Raw genomic sequence first — 16450 nt, forward strand, 5'->3', positions numbered from 1 at the left:
AGCAGCGGTACAGACTGCTAGAAAGCTGCTTTGCAGAAATTGATCTCAGAGTCCTGGTGAGCAACACTGAACATGAGTTAGCAGTGTGCCCTTGCAACAACTACCCCATTCCCCACTGCCCAACCTACTGGGCTCTATTGGCAAAAGTGCAACCAGCAGATGGAGGGAAGTGATTCTTCCCCTCTGTTTGGCAGTTGTGAGACCACATCTAGTATATTGTGCCCAGACTTGGGCCTCCCAGAACAAGGGGGACGTTGATATACCACAGTGAATACAACAACTAGCTACCAAGATGGCTAGTGGGGTCTGGACAGTCTGATGGAACTGGGTCTGCTCAGCCTTCACAGAAATTCAGGGGGAGGCCTTTATTGCTGTCTACAGCTGTCTACAGGGAGGGTAGAGAAGGTCGAGCCAAACTCTTCTCAGAGAGGCTCAGTGGCAGAAGAAGCAATGGACACAAGTATGAGATATATTCCAGTGAAATATAAAGAAAAGCTTTTTTACCATGCTGATGCTCAAACACTGGAACGGGACCCCAGAGAGGCTGTTCAATCTCTGTCTTTGGAGATACTCAAAACTCAACTGGCTATGGACTCAAGCAACCTGATCTAACTGGCAGGGGATTAGGATAGATGACCTCTAGAGGCCTATTCCAACCTAAGTTATTCCATAATTCTACAGGCAAGACTGTGCTACTCCTTGCCTTGCACTGTTCCTTCCTTACAGAGCTAAGAGAAGTCACTTCCTCTGAGAGAACTGGACCCTCCAGAGCAAGTGTCATCTGGTTTTTAGCTGCTCCTGGAAATACTTGTTTGGCAGTTGGCGATGGTTTAACAAAAATGGGTTAACAAGTAACTTAACATTTCAGGCACGGCAGGAAGCTGTCTTCGTAAATTTAGTACCATGCCTTTCTTGTTCTGCAATATCAACAACGTATGTAACTTCGCATCAAGGAATGACTATTCCTACTGGCTGTCCACTCCTGAACCCATGCCAATGAATATGGCTCCTATCACTGGTGATAATATCAGACCATTCATCAGCAGGTACGGTTTCAGTTCTGCTGTGTTTGTAAAATGAAGAAGCCTGTGAAAAGTGCATATGGTACTTTATTTTTTTGCAAAAGGCTTTTAATCTGTATATTTTTATTTCCTGCCTTTAAATTTAAAGTCTGAGTTCCTTTGATGAAATGTTTCAAAGTGTGCATGTTTTCAGTTTAGACTTTGATCAAAAATAAATCAATTTTTGGGGAAACCCAAACAAATAGAGTAGTCTATTTTGAGTCTAATTGAAATGAAAAGATTTACTTTGAAATTATGTTTTGCAAAAGCTATGATGTACTTTGAAGGAGAAAAAGTTTTGAATTTATTCACAATTTGTGTCTAAAACAATTATTCTTTTTTTGACTAGCCATAGCTAGAAGTTTTTAGGGCTCAGTTTCCTTTTGTTTGAAAATAGTAGCATTATTTATTGTACAGTAGACTGCCAGGCTTCTTCCATTGTTTTGGACATACTGCTTGAATACAGCCCTTATTGTCTGAATTAAAGGAAACAGTTGCAAAATCAATCATCTATTTTTTAATAATTCCGGATTCTCAGCTAGCATAAAATGTGGCACTTACATCAGACATAACTGTTCTGCATCAGTCCAACATGTTGAACTTTTGGTCCATTTTAAATTTTAAGGCCACTAGCAAAAACTATTCTGGCATAATATGCCCAATGCTGAAGGCAGAGGTGTGAGCAAGAGCGTGGTGAACTGTACCACTGTCGTTAGATCTGAGAAGGGAATCTCAAACTTATAACTTAAATGATAATCATTAGGTATAGGCATTACTATGATTCCTATCATTGCTTCTAATCTGTATCAGCTCTTGCTGATCCCTCTTCCTGCCATATAAAGTGAATGGGAGTGGAGATTGCTGTTATTGTTTTCTCGGGTCTGTATATACCATCCAAGAGAAAGGACAATTCAAATCATCAGTGGGTTGTAGTCTTGACATCTGGGTATGTTCAAAAAACTCTTTGGCTCTACTGCAAAACCTTTGATATTTATTTTGCATAATAGAATCCATCTTGTGTCTGCAGTTGTACTCTGTACTTTATTTTTGGTTTAGTGCCATAGAAATTGGTATGCCTTGAAAATGAGCGGCCCTTGATTGAGGGCAAGATTCTCAAGAGAGACTATAGTTTTTGTTGGTCTTAGTTTTTTGGTTGTTCATTGGATGTGAATGAGAGGGGGTTGACTTTCAGAAAAATTCAAATTACAACCTCTGAAATTTATGTGCCTTTTATGCCATCCCTGATCGAGCACCCAAAATAACCTTTAACAATCACTTTTGAAACTCTTTCTCAAGGAGGTACCCACCAACATTTTGCCTTATCTTATGCATATAAAGTAGCTTTTGCACCATAAAAATGTAGGGGTGTGTGTATGTATATATGTATATGTGTGCATGTGTGTGTATATGTGTTTTTCTCCTTTTAGCCATAGCAGAGAGTGAGATAATTGTAATACACATTTTTTAAACCAGCAAGGAATCTGAGAAGACTATGCTTTCAATTTATTTTATTAGTTGAAGCTTTTAAACCAACAGTTTTCCCTGTCCAAAAGTTGAAAAGGTGTAGAAGTGTCACTTGCTGCCTTGGGTCATGGGACTTCTTTTCATGTAAGGTCTTCCACTGAAATACCAGGAATCTCTTGAAGCAAAGCAGAGCTCCAAGAATAGAGGCAGCTTTACATTCTTCTTTTAACTTACTCTTTCATTGATGTGTTTCTTAAAATAACTGTCTTGCTTCTGCACTAAAGATGAAGGCAGTAGGTATGAAAGCAGTCTTCACAAGTCAGAAATAGAAGGCTTTCATTCTGAATTCCTTTGCTTCTGTGCATTTTCCAGAATTCAACTTAATCCATTTTGCACTTGATTCTTTTCACCGCTCTGATAATAGGAATCAGACAGTTTAGTTCTAAGTATCTGTTTTGAATCATTTTCATCATTGCTAACTGCAGTGGTCAATTTAGGAGTTGTACAAGAAAAAATTGATTATATCTACCAAATCCCTTATTACCAGCTCCCATATTAAAATTTCCAGCCCAACTCACATTTTTTGTGATTCTGCTGTGAAGGCACGATTGGTCATTGGATTATTCAGTAACCTAGCAGTTCTGAGACACAATGAATTTATCTAAAGTAAAAGAACTGGTGCAGCATAGCTTTCTGTAGAGTTGCTTTCAAGTTCATTGTTAAGTTACTTTGCTAGAAATCTCTTGCTGGAGATAAAGACCACAAATGTAAATAAAAGCCACTTTCAAGGAAAATGCATGGGGAAGAGTCTGCATTAGATTAGATTAGCAGTGATTACCTTTGTAAGACATTTTCCAGAGAGATGTCTTTCTCTCTGGAAGTCACTCAGGGCTATGTTTAGGATGATGAATTGCTGTTTCTTGTCTCTGATCACAGCAGACCACTTCTAAGTGATGCTTGCTGAGTTACAACGTTTGGCTATTTGCCTTTCATGTTCATGACATTGAGCACTTTTAGAAACTACAGTACAAATGGGTCTAGAAAAAGACAAATACATTTAAATATTCAGATAAGAGGTCGCTTGTTCTTTGTTCATAGGAAGGCTAGTAGGAATAAGACTTAATAGTTAAGCTGTCCCTAAGGAAATGAGGAAAAAAAAAAAGAACCAGTTTTTCTAAATGAAGCATTTTGATTTTCCTTTGTTTTTGAAGGTGACAACATTTTCTAATTCAAGATTCCTTAAAGAAGGTAACTTCTGAAAAACAAAGACGTATTAATCCTCAAGTGCACGTAGCTCATTCGTGTCTTGGTTTTTCTAGATGCTCTGTGTGTGAAGCTCCTGCTATGGTAATAGCTGTTCACAGTCAAACAATTCAAATACCACCGTGTCCTGAAGGCTGGAGTTCACTTTGGATTGGTTACTCCTTTGTCATGGTAAGTGCACTGGGGCATACTCTGAGCTGAGAAAAGCATTTGTTTCAGGCGTTTAATCTACACCCTGCTCTGGGAAAGTTAATATCTTACTATGTCACTTCAGGTCTTAGGAGGGCATTAGACCTCTGCCCTTTCCTTTAGAAAGGTTCTGGCTAATTACTAAATGAGGATAATGCAATAGCAGGTAGTTGTTCGCTTTTGGGGAAATGCACACAGCTTGCTCTCTTTTTTGCAGCTCCAGCACAGGATCCAAGTGCTGAATAAATGTGGAAATAAGCGTAATTTTCCATTGCCCTTCTACATCCATGTTGCAGGAGCTTTTCTAGAGTGGTAGCATATCAGTGCCTGTCCTCTTCCCATTTTTCGATGAATAAGCTTTCAGTTTTCAAATGGCATTTTTGACCTTTTATCCAGTTTCTTCAGCTGTATCTATACTAGTGAAATAAATAGGGCCAAGGAGTGGCCTGGAAGGCCTCTCTGTAGTCCTCCATAGTGGTTGGTTGTTAGCATGCTTCCTATATCAACAGCCACTCTCCCAGGCAAGGTCTGGGCATGGTCTGAGAAACAGTATGGATCCAGAGCTGGTAGAACTCAGCAGTGGGAGAGAGGCCACTGTAATGTGGGGCAGGAGTTGGGTTAAGCTATTCAGATAACCATACCAGTCTGTATGCCTTCTAAGCCAGAGAGCTGGCCCTGGCCTGTTGCTAGCATAGAGGTAGCTTGGGTCCTGCTGTCAGGATTTCTGTGCATACAGCTGCCCTGAAGTTGATGTTGCTGGTGTGTTGTGCTACTGTTAAGCGAGAGAACCCAGTGCCACCTCTGGAGCCCTTCAGCTCCACCTTCTTGGTCCTCCTTGAGCTGAGGGACAAAACAGCAGACGGACACAACAGAGGACAAGGAGAGGCACATGAAGAAATATTTGTGCAAGAGAGTTAATAGGTGTTGTGGCAGAAGAGGTAAAGAGTTCCTCTCTGACGAACACTTTTGCATTTTTCTAGCACACCAGTGCTGGTGCGGAGGGCTCTGGCCAGGCCCTGGCGTCTCCTGGTTCCTGCCTAGAGGAGTTCCGCAGCGCTCCCTTCATTGAATGCCATGGCCGGGGCACCTGCAATTATTATGCAAATGCTTACAGCTTCTGGCTTGCCACTATAGAGAGGAATGAGATGTTCAAGTAAGTTCATGATTTATTTATCAGTATTTGAGACTCAGTCAAGCCTTGTCGCTGAATAAGAGAAGTATTGTTTGAATATAATACATGGTTCATGAATTGGCTGTGCCCCAGCCCGATTAGTATATGCAGTTAATGATTTTCATAACAAAAAGAAAAAAAATTATAATAGCTTTTGGGGGAATTAATGAATGTATCTTCCGTTAGTGTTTACAATGTGTCATTTGTACCTGGTATTTTGCTTTTCAGAATAATCTAACAATGTTTGCATTTCCACTATGTTTGATTGGATTCACTGAGTTGTAACTGGGATAGGCTGACGTACTGATTGAAATTAAGTTAGAATATAACATTCCCTCTAGTGGATGTTAGCACATAATAGAACCACTTGAAATTAGTGCAGGTGTTGAACTAAGTGGGCTGAACAATTATTTACCTTTCCCTAATGTTGGAGGATGTCTGAATAAAATGCAGCTGAAGGCAGAGGCCTTAGGCATTTCTTCAGTGCCACTGAGGTTCTAATTTCAGGAATTAAGCGGTAGTAGTCTTTGTTCTGGTCTCCTGCATGTGAGTATTTTTCAACACAGTCTAATTTGTTCCATATGAATTTTATTAATATGTTAGCGTATAGACCAGTTCCCAGGTCTGCATAGCTTACCTGATTAGCAGACATTCCTCTGGAGCGCAGGCAACCATCCTCTTCCACCGCAGCCCAGGCTGCCACTCCTGGTATCCTTCGTTTGGTACCCTCCATCTCTTCATGTCTTCTGGATCTGTGAATGCTCCTTAGCCTGTCTCAGTCAAAATGAAGCAGGTTGTTTAGCCAGTTTGGCTGTTTGTCTATGAGATAGTTGTCTACTGAGTAGCTAGAAAAATTGAGCACCGGGACTGATTATCACTGGCGCTGTGATAATCTCATCAACCATAAAAGCTACTACTGAAAGAGTCCATTTGCCAACACTGCGGTAAGCGCTGGCTCCCTAGGAAAGAGGAAAGCTGGTCAGAGGAAAATTTAGAGGAGTCAGCACGACAGTTGTTTGTATTCATTGAGTCCTACCCAGAGACCTGTCAACTTCATACCCTTTTCTGGCTATAAACTGTATCTCAAATTAATAAAATAATCCCAGATCAGGGGACTTGTCCTACTATCATAATTCACAAATACTCTTCAGCTTCCTATAAACTCATAATCCTTTTTACAGAAAAGCGTTACATGTGGCACACTTTTGTCTGAAAATGCTTTATTTCCAGTTGCTAGGAGTAACTCCTTATGATAGGTTAGAGACTAAAGATTTTGGTTTGTCTTTCTGTATGACATCACATAATTTCCTTTGCTGGCTTTTCGTTTTTCTATAAAGTCACAAGAGTTAGCAGAAACTCATGAACAGTCAAATGTTTTCAGTTTCTTTCCCTAATGTTTTTTTTACTACCCAAATTCCAGCATGTTTTCAAGCTGCTGATTAAGCAGGTAGTGTCTTCTGGTTAAGAAAATGTTCAGCCTCTTGCCAGAACTGAATTCTGAAGTAACTGAAAGTGGACGATGTTTAAAACTAATCTTGTGATAGTTTGTCTTGAAAGTGAATATACATCGGAGAACTTAGGGACACCTTCTTGATTCAGCCTTAAAGAGGCACTTGGCTGTGTGCAAAGTTTGTGTTGTCAATTATAAACCTGAAAACTGACTGTTTGTATCAACAATTGTTAATGGGTCTTTTCATTTATTTATTTTTAATAGGAAACCGACTCCCTCAACTTTGAAAGCAGGGGATCTGCGCTCAAATGTTAGCCGTTGTCAAGTCTGTATGAGAAAAACATAATGACTTTTGAATTTCAACTAATTTCACACAATATGGTGCTATTCGTTTAACAGCAATGAAGCCTAGACATATATCATATGTACCTCATTGTTGTCCAGTATGAAAACAGTAAAGTGCCTTTTAGGAACTTGCATAACTAACACACACTGCTTTACTGGCCCTGTCCTTGCTGAAGAAGAAAAGAGACAACAAAGATAAGCTTCAAATGTTGACATGCCAAATGGCACTTTTGATCAAAATATATGTATTTTTTATATAAATGCAATGCACTGATAGAATAAAAAGTCAGCATTTATCCAGAAAAAATGCAAAGGTGCTAGGAGGTATGCAGTTCTGCCTTATACTGTTTGACCCCCCTTTCTCATTCTTGTATTATATATTTAGATTCATTTTTCTTCCCCAGATAAGTTTGTTGTTACCATTATCTAGGCGTCTCAAAATCCCAGACTCTTGGGTATGTACTTATTGTTCCTGTACAAAGCAATACTAATATAAAAAAGAGTTTTGGGATTACAGACTGTGGTTAAACAACACGTAACCATCTTTTCACAACATAGAGTGCCATCCTGCAAACCTTTGCTTCTGTTTGTAGTCTTTAGTGCTATTGGTTTTAATGGGACTACATCTGGAAGAGATTGCCAAACTGGTTCCCCAAATAGGCAAGTAAGTGTTTCTGCGATGTTGGTACTATGCAGCTTCTTTATGCAGTAGAACAAACTTTCCTGTGGAATAAAGAATGATCCAGCAATGGTCAAGAAAAAATATATATATAAATATTTTAGTAATTTATATAGATATCAACCATTAGGCAAATCAAGCTCTGAGTTTATAATTTCAAAAAGAAGCTTACAAAAGTTTTCTTCTTTTCAGTGTCATGAATTAGATGTTAAATGCCAAAATATGATGTGAAATGTTCATTTTACATAGGCCATTTCAATGCTGAAGTTGCAGAGACTGAACCCAGGTTAACGGCTATTTTTGTTTATTATAGTAAATCCTGCTTAAAGCTTATAGTCTTTATTCTGTATTTAATATTTTTCAGGGTTTTAAACACTACTCACACACTGAATGACTTGATTTTGAAAAGTATAAGGCCTTAATTTTGTTAATACTGTGCCAAAAAAATTCTTCAAAGTGGCCTCAGAAATATTTCTAAAGAATTTCTATGCAATGATACCATTGTTTGAGCACATCTGCGTCCAAAAGTGTTTTATAGACTATTACCATGCAAATACCAAAAGATTTTTGCAAATGCCAAGGCCTTTGTGTAATTTCTTACATGTGTATTTCTTAAGAATTCAAGTTTGTAATAAAACTATTTGTGTAAAAAAAACAGAAGAAAAGAAAAAGTTTTTACTAATTTGTTATTAGCATTCATTTACAGCAATGAATTAGTTTTTAATAAGCCACCAATAAATGCACAAGCTTGATGCAATCCTAGATTATTTTTGTTTTGCACATCTTTCAGATGTACAAAGCATCTTCAAAAGGGGAAAACAGGACACTGTATTGACACCTCTATTGTTACCTTGTAAGAACTGGTACTGAGAGACAAAACATGGGTTATGCATCTATTACTGAAGTATGTTTGATGTGAAGTCGTTACAAAAATCTGCTAACTTCATCTTAGCTCATGGGAAGCAATCACGTTACACACGTTTTTCACTCTTCCCTTGAATTTTTCGTGCACAAATCAGAACTGAATTATACAGGATAAAAATTAAAATATCTCATATAATTTTGCTTATAAGTGGGCTAGGTGAATCTTGGCTCTGCTTGTCTGAGGAGGAAATGGGCCGTGATATCTTTTTTCCTTGGCAAAAGCAGATAATTTGTTAACGTTTCTTGTTTTCCCGAATTTGTGAAGAGGTGGCTGCTGCTGGTGCTGGTGCTGCAGCTGTTCTGAACTCACTTTCACTTAAAATCCTTGGGGACATTGGCAGGCCAAATGCCTGAGGGCCCCTGGATGGAAACTGGCGATTTCCTTTGGCGCTGATTCTTAACTCTGATGGAAGTTTTGGCAGGTGATCATTTTATTTATAAATGACCAGTCCTCACAAAAGGGCCTCTCTTACCGCCTATAAAATACAAGAGTCTGGTTATGTCTAATCAGCCTGATGCAGGGTTTTCCAAAGCGCCACTTCTTATTCAGAAGAAGAGGAGAAGACTATAGGGTGGTTCCTTGTGGCGTCTAGGAAGAATTAAGCAGACATTCAGCCTTCTCTAACTCAGAGGATCCAAGCTGCTGCTCAGTCTTTTTAATTGCACTCTACAGCTTATCTCCTGGTCAGCGAGGGATTTAATTTGCTTGCTTCAAATTGTCTCGGAACTGCCAGACAGTTGAATTTATAAAGTGCTGCGTGTATGTTTAAATCAAATCTGTGCATGAGAAAACAATTCCTTTTGCTAGTGAAGGGACTACTCGCTGCAGCTGGTGTGTACTAACCTGTGTTTTCTCAACTAGGAGCATTTTGGAAACCAGGTCCTTTGAAAATTTTCAAAAACTGTTTGAACTGTAGTTTGATGTCTTACTTAGCTAGTAGTAATAATTTATTCCACAACCTCCAGCTCATAAAAAGACCTAAACTATTGTCATGCTAAAGATGCTGTTTCTACTTAAGTCAGTGAGTAAACTTTTCGGTGGTTATCGAATAGCAATCAGATATACTGAAAATGTTGCGAACGCTAGATTTTGATGCCCTGGGTGAGGAAGAGCCCGTGTACTAAAGCAGAACAGAAGTGTGAAACCTTTCTTGCTTTCAAAAGTCTGTAAGTACCCCATATTCAGTCATTTATGGCCAGCATTGTTGCTGCAGTACAGTTCGTTGTGGGAACAGGCAACTGCGAACACATCATGTGTTAAAATTGTCTTGCATAAGCTTGAATTTCCAGAGAAAACTTTCCTAAAGAAGTACAGCTTGTTTAGTAGGCCTGACTGTTTCTGAATGCAGTACTTGAAGAGTAACTTTCATGACCCAAATAAATAAATGTCTAAAACAGCAGGTGGTGCCCTTGCTCTCTTTATGGTAAGATTGGTACTGACAACTTTACACTAACAAATGCCTTGTTCTCTAATCCACTAAAATGTAAAGCAGCCTGACAGTTCTCTATTTTCCCAAGTCTTTGTCTCTCTTCTGACATGTTCTAGTCACCAGCAATTTTCCTTCTGAAATAGGAATGGAGCAGTCTTCAATAAAAAAAAAAAAAAAAAGTTCTATACATAGACAAAATAAAAATAGAATATAATGAAACAATCCAACACATATTTTGAAGCAAATGATCTCTTAGCCTGTCTGTCTTTTCTGATAGATGTACCTTCAGTTTATAATGATATCTTTTATCCTTTTCATAGTGGTAACTTCCTTGATGAAATACACTTTTTTGTATGAAACGGGACTCCTGAGAACAATATCCCCATAGCAGGCTCCCTGAGAAGTGATTGTATTGAAGCCATGCCTTTTTATGACTGAAATCGTAAAGCTGCGTGACTTTTTGAGAATTCCTTTCCTACCTTTCATGTTTTACAAATCTGGAGTAATCTGCAGTAACTACACAACACGTAAAACACAGGGCCAGGCGCATGGGTCCCAGAGCGCCCGCTAAACCCAGTAAACAGAAAACACGGCACCCGGCACAAAGGCAGACCTCTGACAATCTGAAATCGCAAGTGTCTTGGTACCTGCCTGTATCTCCATCCCGTGCTCTGGTAACGGTGATGGGCCATGCCCGCGCTCGCACCGGCAGAAGGAGTCCAGCCCGTTCTTCCGGAGGCTGCGCTGGAGCTTCCTCTCTCCTTGCTGTTCACGTAGTGGCAGCGATGTGCTGCCCACTGCGCTTCTGCCTCTTCTCACAGAAATAATCCTTCTTACGAACTTCACATTCTGAATTAGGTAACACAGTGAGACCATGAGAGACCAGCGTGGATCCTTAAATGCATACATCAGGCTTGGGCTGATGCTGAGATTAGTGATGGTCTGGGATATAATTAATCATTATTAAGAAAAGAAGTTCAGCCTCTCTGTTTTCAGACCGAGGTAAGAGTGTAGAGAGAAGGAAATCATTCCACCCATCCACTAGCTATAGTATAGTTTATTTAGTATGAACGTAATATTAATTGTGAGCTTGCAATATTGAGGGAGTCTGTACAGCATAATTATAAATAAAAAATTCTATGCAAACTGACTTTTATCACTAACAGCTGAGCAAGAAGCACCGCATGTTATTTGTGAAAGATGTACTAACAGGCAGAACAACCTCAAGAAATAATTTCCTGGAAGTATACATTTTTTAAACAATTCTCTTCCTTCAGAGTGTCAGAAGAAGGTCCTTCCAAAAAATGCAAGGAGGGGTGTGTGTGGTTTTGGTTATTTCTCTCTAGCAAACAATATGCTTCTTGTGTTGCTTGAGGTGTTAATACCAGTGGGAGGATAAATCACTACTACTTCTCATGAACCCAGAAATGCTTCCTATGGTAAAGATATTTCACCCAGCCAGGCTTACTGACACCACCTTCTGTCTTCAGCTCCCACTGTAAGAGGCTGTTATTCTGAGCTGAATATTCTTACTTATATTTCACTGTTGATTTCTAAAGATATATTCCTTTCCAACTTCTTATTGTCTTCAAACCAAAGAGAACAGAGTGTTGCTTTTATGTAAACAATCAAAAGATTTACAAATGTCTGAATCTTTTTAGTTCTACCTATGTTAGAGAGCTGCCTGCGTTTTCCTCTGGCTATATGCAGTCAGCTGTATTTATTATAATTGGCGTGCAGAGGACAGAAGACTTGACAGAGTGAAAGTTATAGATGGAACACGATCATTTGATGCTCTGTCAACTCCTGTCTCGCCTAAGAAAACATGGTACATCTCATGCAGAATTGTGGCAGGCTTCATTTGTCATCTCAGCTCCATGAAGTATGATTTACACTGTAGTAAATAAGCATGTAAAATGGCCTGGGCAGGGGAGAAAATCCTTGTAAACCAGTTTAAAGAGCATTGATCAAACCTTTTTATTAATCTTAACGCACAGCTTTTAGGCCAGTGTAACTCACTGTATGCTTTCTCTAGAACGTACCTCTCAGGCTTGCACCAAAGTGGTTATTTCTCACCATCGGTTCCTGGAAGAGGTTCAAAGTGGAGAGTGCTAGCACATGCCCAGTGCTATCTTCTGCCAAAGCTTTTGCTATCTTTGTGGCCACAGTAGCTGGCAGTGGAAGATGTTCCCCTCTTCCTATTTCCTCTCAATAATTACAGCAGCATTTTTTCCAGCCTGATTTTGGACATGAACCTGTTTGTGAGATGTGATCAAAGTGGCAACCAAATCATAGGGACTTGAAATGCAATCACATGAATCACATGTCGAGAATTGTTTCTGTGTACCACTTGCAAAAATGTAGCTGGGAATCCCCACACTATCTGTGATGCTTAGACACCGCTTCCCAGGGGAGTCTCAGTAAGTATTGTTTTATAGTTATATCGAGATCTACCTCCTGTTATCATAGCATGGAAGATGTGTTCCACATCCATAGATGTGGAAGCTGTGTCCCCCCAGCATCTGCGGGAACTCTGACAGGTAAGAAGGTGAGGAGCGGATGAAGACTCTTGGTAGCTTACCAGGCACATCTACAAACGAAATGGCTGTTTGCTCTCATTTCCACATAGACTGACTACAGCTTTTTCACAGATTTTTTGACCACCCTTCATCAGAAATTGGGAACTGTCAACCGTCTCTGTTCAAAGCTAATGCCATCCTTTTAGCGTTGTCCCTGAACTAAGGAAAGGACCTAGCCCAGGGCAGTGAAAGATACACCCTGTCTTATTCTCAGCCCTCCCTTTGCCAATAAAAAACACGTAGAAAAGAAAACAAGTGCTGGCGTTCCAATAAAAATACACTGCAGCTCTCCTCCTCTTCTGTTCAAAGGCAAATCTTACTTCAGGGGAAGATGATGAACTTTCTAAAATGGGAAGGAAAAATCTGAAATGGAAATTTGAGAAAATATTCTCTAGATAATATATTCACGTTATACCAACAGTTACTCAGAGTAAGAAAGACAATATCTGAAATGCTATAATCACCTACAGTTACGAGGGAATTTGAGGGATTCCCTGTAAAGATGGGGATTTCTTAACAGGAAAGCTACAGAAGTTATGAAGGCCAAACTGAAAAAAATATAGAAATCACACTGGCTGAGTAGACTCTCCTGAACACAACCTTATACTTTTGAAATAAAAATCACATTCAGATTCCAAAGATTACTGCGATTGCAAGTGGGGTAAACTAGAAGCATTTCCTAGAGGAAGGCACTGTGACCTGGGGATCACAGGAGAATAATTGGGATTCTGCTCAGAGGAGGTGCTTTGGAGTCCCTGCAAGGTTTCACTTACAGCCACTTGGAGAACCGACCTTAAAAATCGAGCAGGTCCTACCAGTCAAAGCCTGAGGTTGTCTGAGAGGGACATTTGTGAAGCGGGTCTGGAAGCTATGGCCAAGCGCTTGATTCACCGCTGCGAAAAATATGAGCTCTTCTGTGTAGCTTTAGTACCAACGCATTTTTTGGTATGTTTTGTCCTGATCTATTGTAGTCAGAGAAATCTAGCCAACACATGTATATTAATAACCATTAGCAAGAAGTAGATTTCTTTCCAGAAACACGCAGTACGGTGGAAATGTTTAAACTTTTTCTCCTCTTTTTCAGGCAAATTGCAGAGAATCGCACAGAGAGAGAGAGAGAGAAATTTTCTAGTTGTTTGTTTGCTCCTGTGAGGCACTGAACATGACCCTCAGGAATGTGTAGGAGAGGAAATGAAAAGCAGACGTGGGAAGCTGAAAAAGCAGCACTTCTCCTCTATCATTAAGTATATAATAAGGTAGATTACATCAGTTGTTGGCCTAGTCTCCCTGGTGAACAGGTGTCATAGATACAGCACTGTCTAATCAAATATTAACTCATCATGTGGCAGCAAGTACTAGGAGAGGGAACGTGTAAGATCATCCACCTCCTTTCACAGGCGGCCAACTCTTCCGTGAGGCACTGAGGTTCAGTAAAGGACATTCTTGTCGTTCTTATGGAGTGAATCTAATTTTATATAGTTGCCTAGACTTGCGACAACCAATTTTTTTCTGCTTCCTATAACAAAAGTACGTTGGATACTAACCTATGAACAGCCAGAAACTCAGACAAAGGGTTATGTTTATGTACCTAGTTATAAAGTAAACCCATAGGAGTTTAGTAGTAACTATCTTCAACTGTTACTTAGAATAAACTGATATACAAGATTTTTGATTCATATATTTCTATGCTGTTTACAATTGCAAATAAATGCCATTACTCCCATTTTACACGCAGGAAAAATGGAAATGAATTTGCGTGCAGTTAGTTAGAAAAGAAGTCAGTCCTTAACTCCTGGACCAGGTCTGTCCCTGCCAGATCATGGTCTGCCCCAAAGTGTCTGGCACTCCTGAACAGTAATGAAAAAAAGAAATACTTGTTTAGTTTTTGAATATTCCATCGCATTTGTTAGACTTTTTACTTTATACAACCTTATATAGAATTGAAAGAGTTGCAGTAGTTTTAAAATAACAGCTGGATAAGATATGCAGTTATTGTATATAAGATGTCAAATAACATGAAAATCAGTAAAGTATGCTATTCAAAGGAGAGCCTCCAAAGCAAACTAATGATACATGAAATGAGCCAAGAAATTTTTTTCAGGAAAGACAGCATATCACTTACTCTCTTTTTCTTTGGGCTCCAGGAAGAGTCAGTGTAGAAGAAGAAACGATGGCTAGGAGGGGATGTTCTGGATGATGCGGAATCCTGACATATGGACTCTTACAAATGTCCTTGATCCGTCCTAGCTGTCCATTTTCTGAGATCAGCAGTCTAAAACTCATCCACACAGTTTCAAGGAGGGGACTAAAAACTCTTTCTGTTTAATAGAGAAGGGACTTAGTAAATTGGGTGTAAATTGACCAGAAAATAATTCAGCCTGGGGATCCTTTATAACCATCAAAGGAGGGAGAGTTGGAGCTGTTTTTTCAATAAAAATGTAGGTGAAAAAAAATGTTGAGTGTTAAGGCCCGATAAATTTGCATAGTTATTTGGTGGGATTGCCTGAGCTGGCAGGACTGAAGAACTAAGATGCTTTCCATCCCAAGCTGTGTTAGCACTTACTGAAATGATATGCACAGCTGTTGGCCATATCTGCAGTTTCCTATTATCAGATATTGCCCTTCCATGTTCTGGTGGGATTTTTATTATGGATAATATATATATAAAAAAAAATATATATATATAAAAAAATCAACAGTTATTTTATATATATTTTACATCTAAGAGCTATTATCCCATGATCTGTACTACTTGTCCAAAACATTATTAAAATTCAGCTGACAGAAGGGTGAACCGGATGTGTAAGAGCTAAGAAGTCCTACTCTGTAGATTTTAATTACTCAATGAAGGTGGGAGATGTGCCAAGAGCTGGAGAGATCTAGGTGCAAATTTTAGCTCTGACTCAGCTCCACCTTGAACGGAGATACAGGTGCAGACTGTTCCCTCTCCACCCCGCTTGCTTTTGGGAAGGAGCCCGGAGGCACAGGAAAGGGCGGACAAGCTGGTAGTGAGCTCCAGCAGGTTCATGATCTGGGCAGTCAGTGAGTTAGGACTGGCGGGTGCATCACGGGGTAAATTCGCTCTGGGGTTGGGACACGGCCAAGGTGCATGGCCTACAAACACAGCTGGTGTCATCCCGCTCTGCTTCTGCTCAAGTCAATGTCAGTCCGCGGGAGCAGAGCTAGTGAGGCTTGAGCATCTAGAAAAATCCCCTGTGATGTATTTAAAAAGAAGGGTTCAAAACAAGCCCCGGTAGGCCACCTGTTGATGATAAAGCCTTGTTATTTTGAGATTAATTGAGGATGTCTCTTTGGGTTCTGAGCTGTATCACCTTCAACATCTTTTGGATACCTTAACGTGACGGAGCCAGTGAAAGGAGGCAGCCCTCTCGAACTCTCACTTTGGGAAAGGAGACCGGTAAGAGCTTGTCATCAGTTTTTATTAACACTAAATATTTTAGCAAGCTCTTGCCATTTTAAGTATTGTAGGGAAAACAAAGCAGTCATCTGCCTCCTCTAGCAATTTTCATAGCTCATGAGACTAATCGTTCCTGTCAGGTAGCTGGATAGCTTTTTCATGCTTTATGGCTGACAGCCTTTTTGCATTTGGTATTGAAAGCACAGGCTTCAGCTTTACGCTACAAAGAATATCCTACATATTTTAATCACTTCCTAGAATCACTCACCTTTTGAAAGAGGCAGAGCACTGCACTGCAAAGCACAGAGAGGACAGCGTTGAGTCTACAGGATTCTTCCTCTTCGGAGGATTTGCTGGCGGAAGTGTAACGCTCTCAGTGAAAGGCATCGAGAACAGCTCCGGTCTGATCTCGGTGAACTTGTGATCCTTTTACTTCATCCTCAGCATGTGCTGTGAGTTGATCTAGATTTTAATTTT

At 39.8% G+C, this 16450-nt stretch overlaps 1 protein-coding gene across 1 annotated transcript in view; it reads left to right on the plus strand.

The window, feature by feature from the left end:
• Positions 1–9946, plus strand: part of COL4A1 (collagen type IV alpha 1 chain) — a 137720-nt gene extending 127774 nt beyond the window's left edge. Inside the window, exons 49-52 of the mRNA XM_075140829.1 lie at positions 869–1046; positions 3845–3959; positions 4958–5130; positions 6863–9946. Of these exons, the coding sequence (XP_074996930.1) occupies positions 869–1046; positions 3845–3959; positions 4958–5130; positions 6863–6944 (548 nt within the window). The 3' untranslated portion in view covers positions 6945–9946. The remainder of the gene's footprint in view (positions 1–868; positions 1047–3844; positions 3960–4957; positions 5131–6862) is intronic.
• The last annotated feature ends 6504 nt before the right edge of the window (positions 9947–16450 follow it).

Source organism: Calonectris borealis, chromosome 1, assembly GCF_964195595.1.
Source record: "Calonectris borealis chromosome 1, bCalBor7.hap1.2, whole genome shotgun sequence".
NCBI lineage: Eukaryota > Metazoa > Chordata > Aves > Procellariiformes > Procellariidae > Calonectris > Calonectris borealis.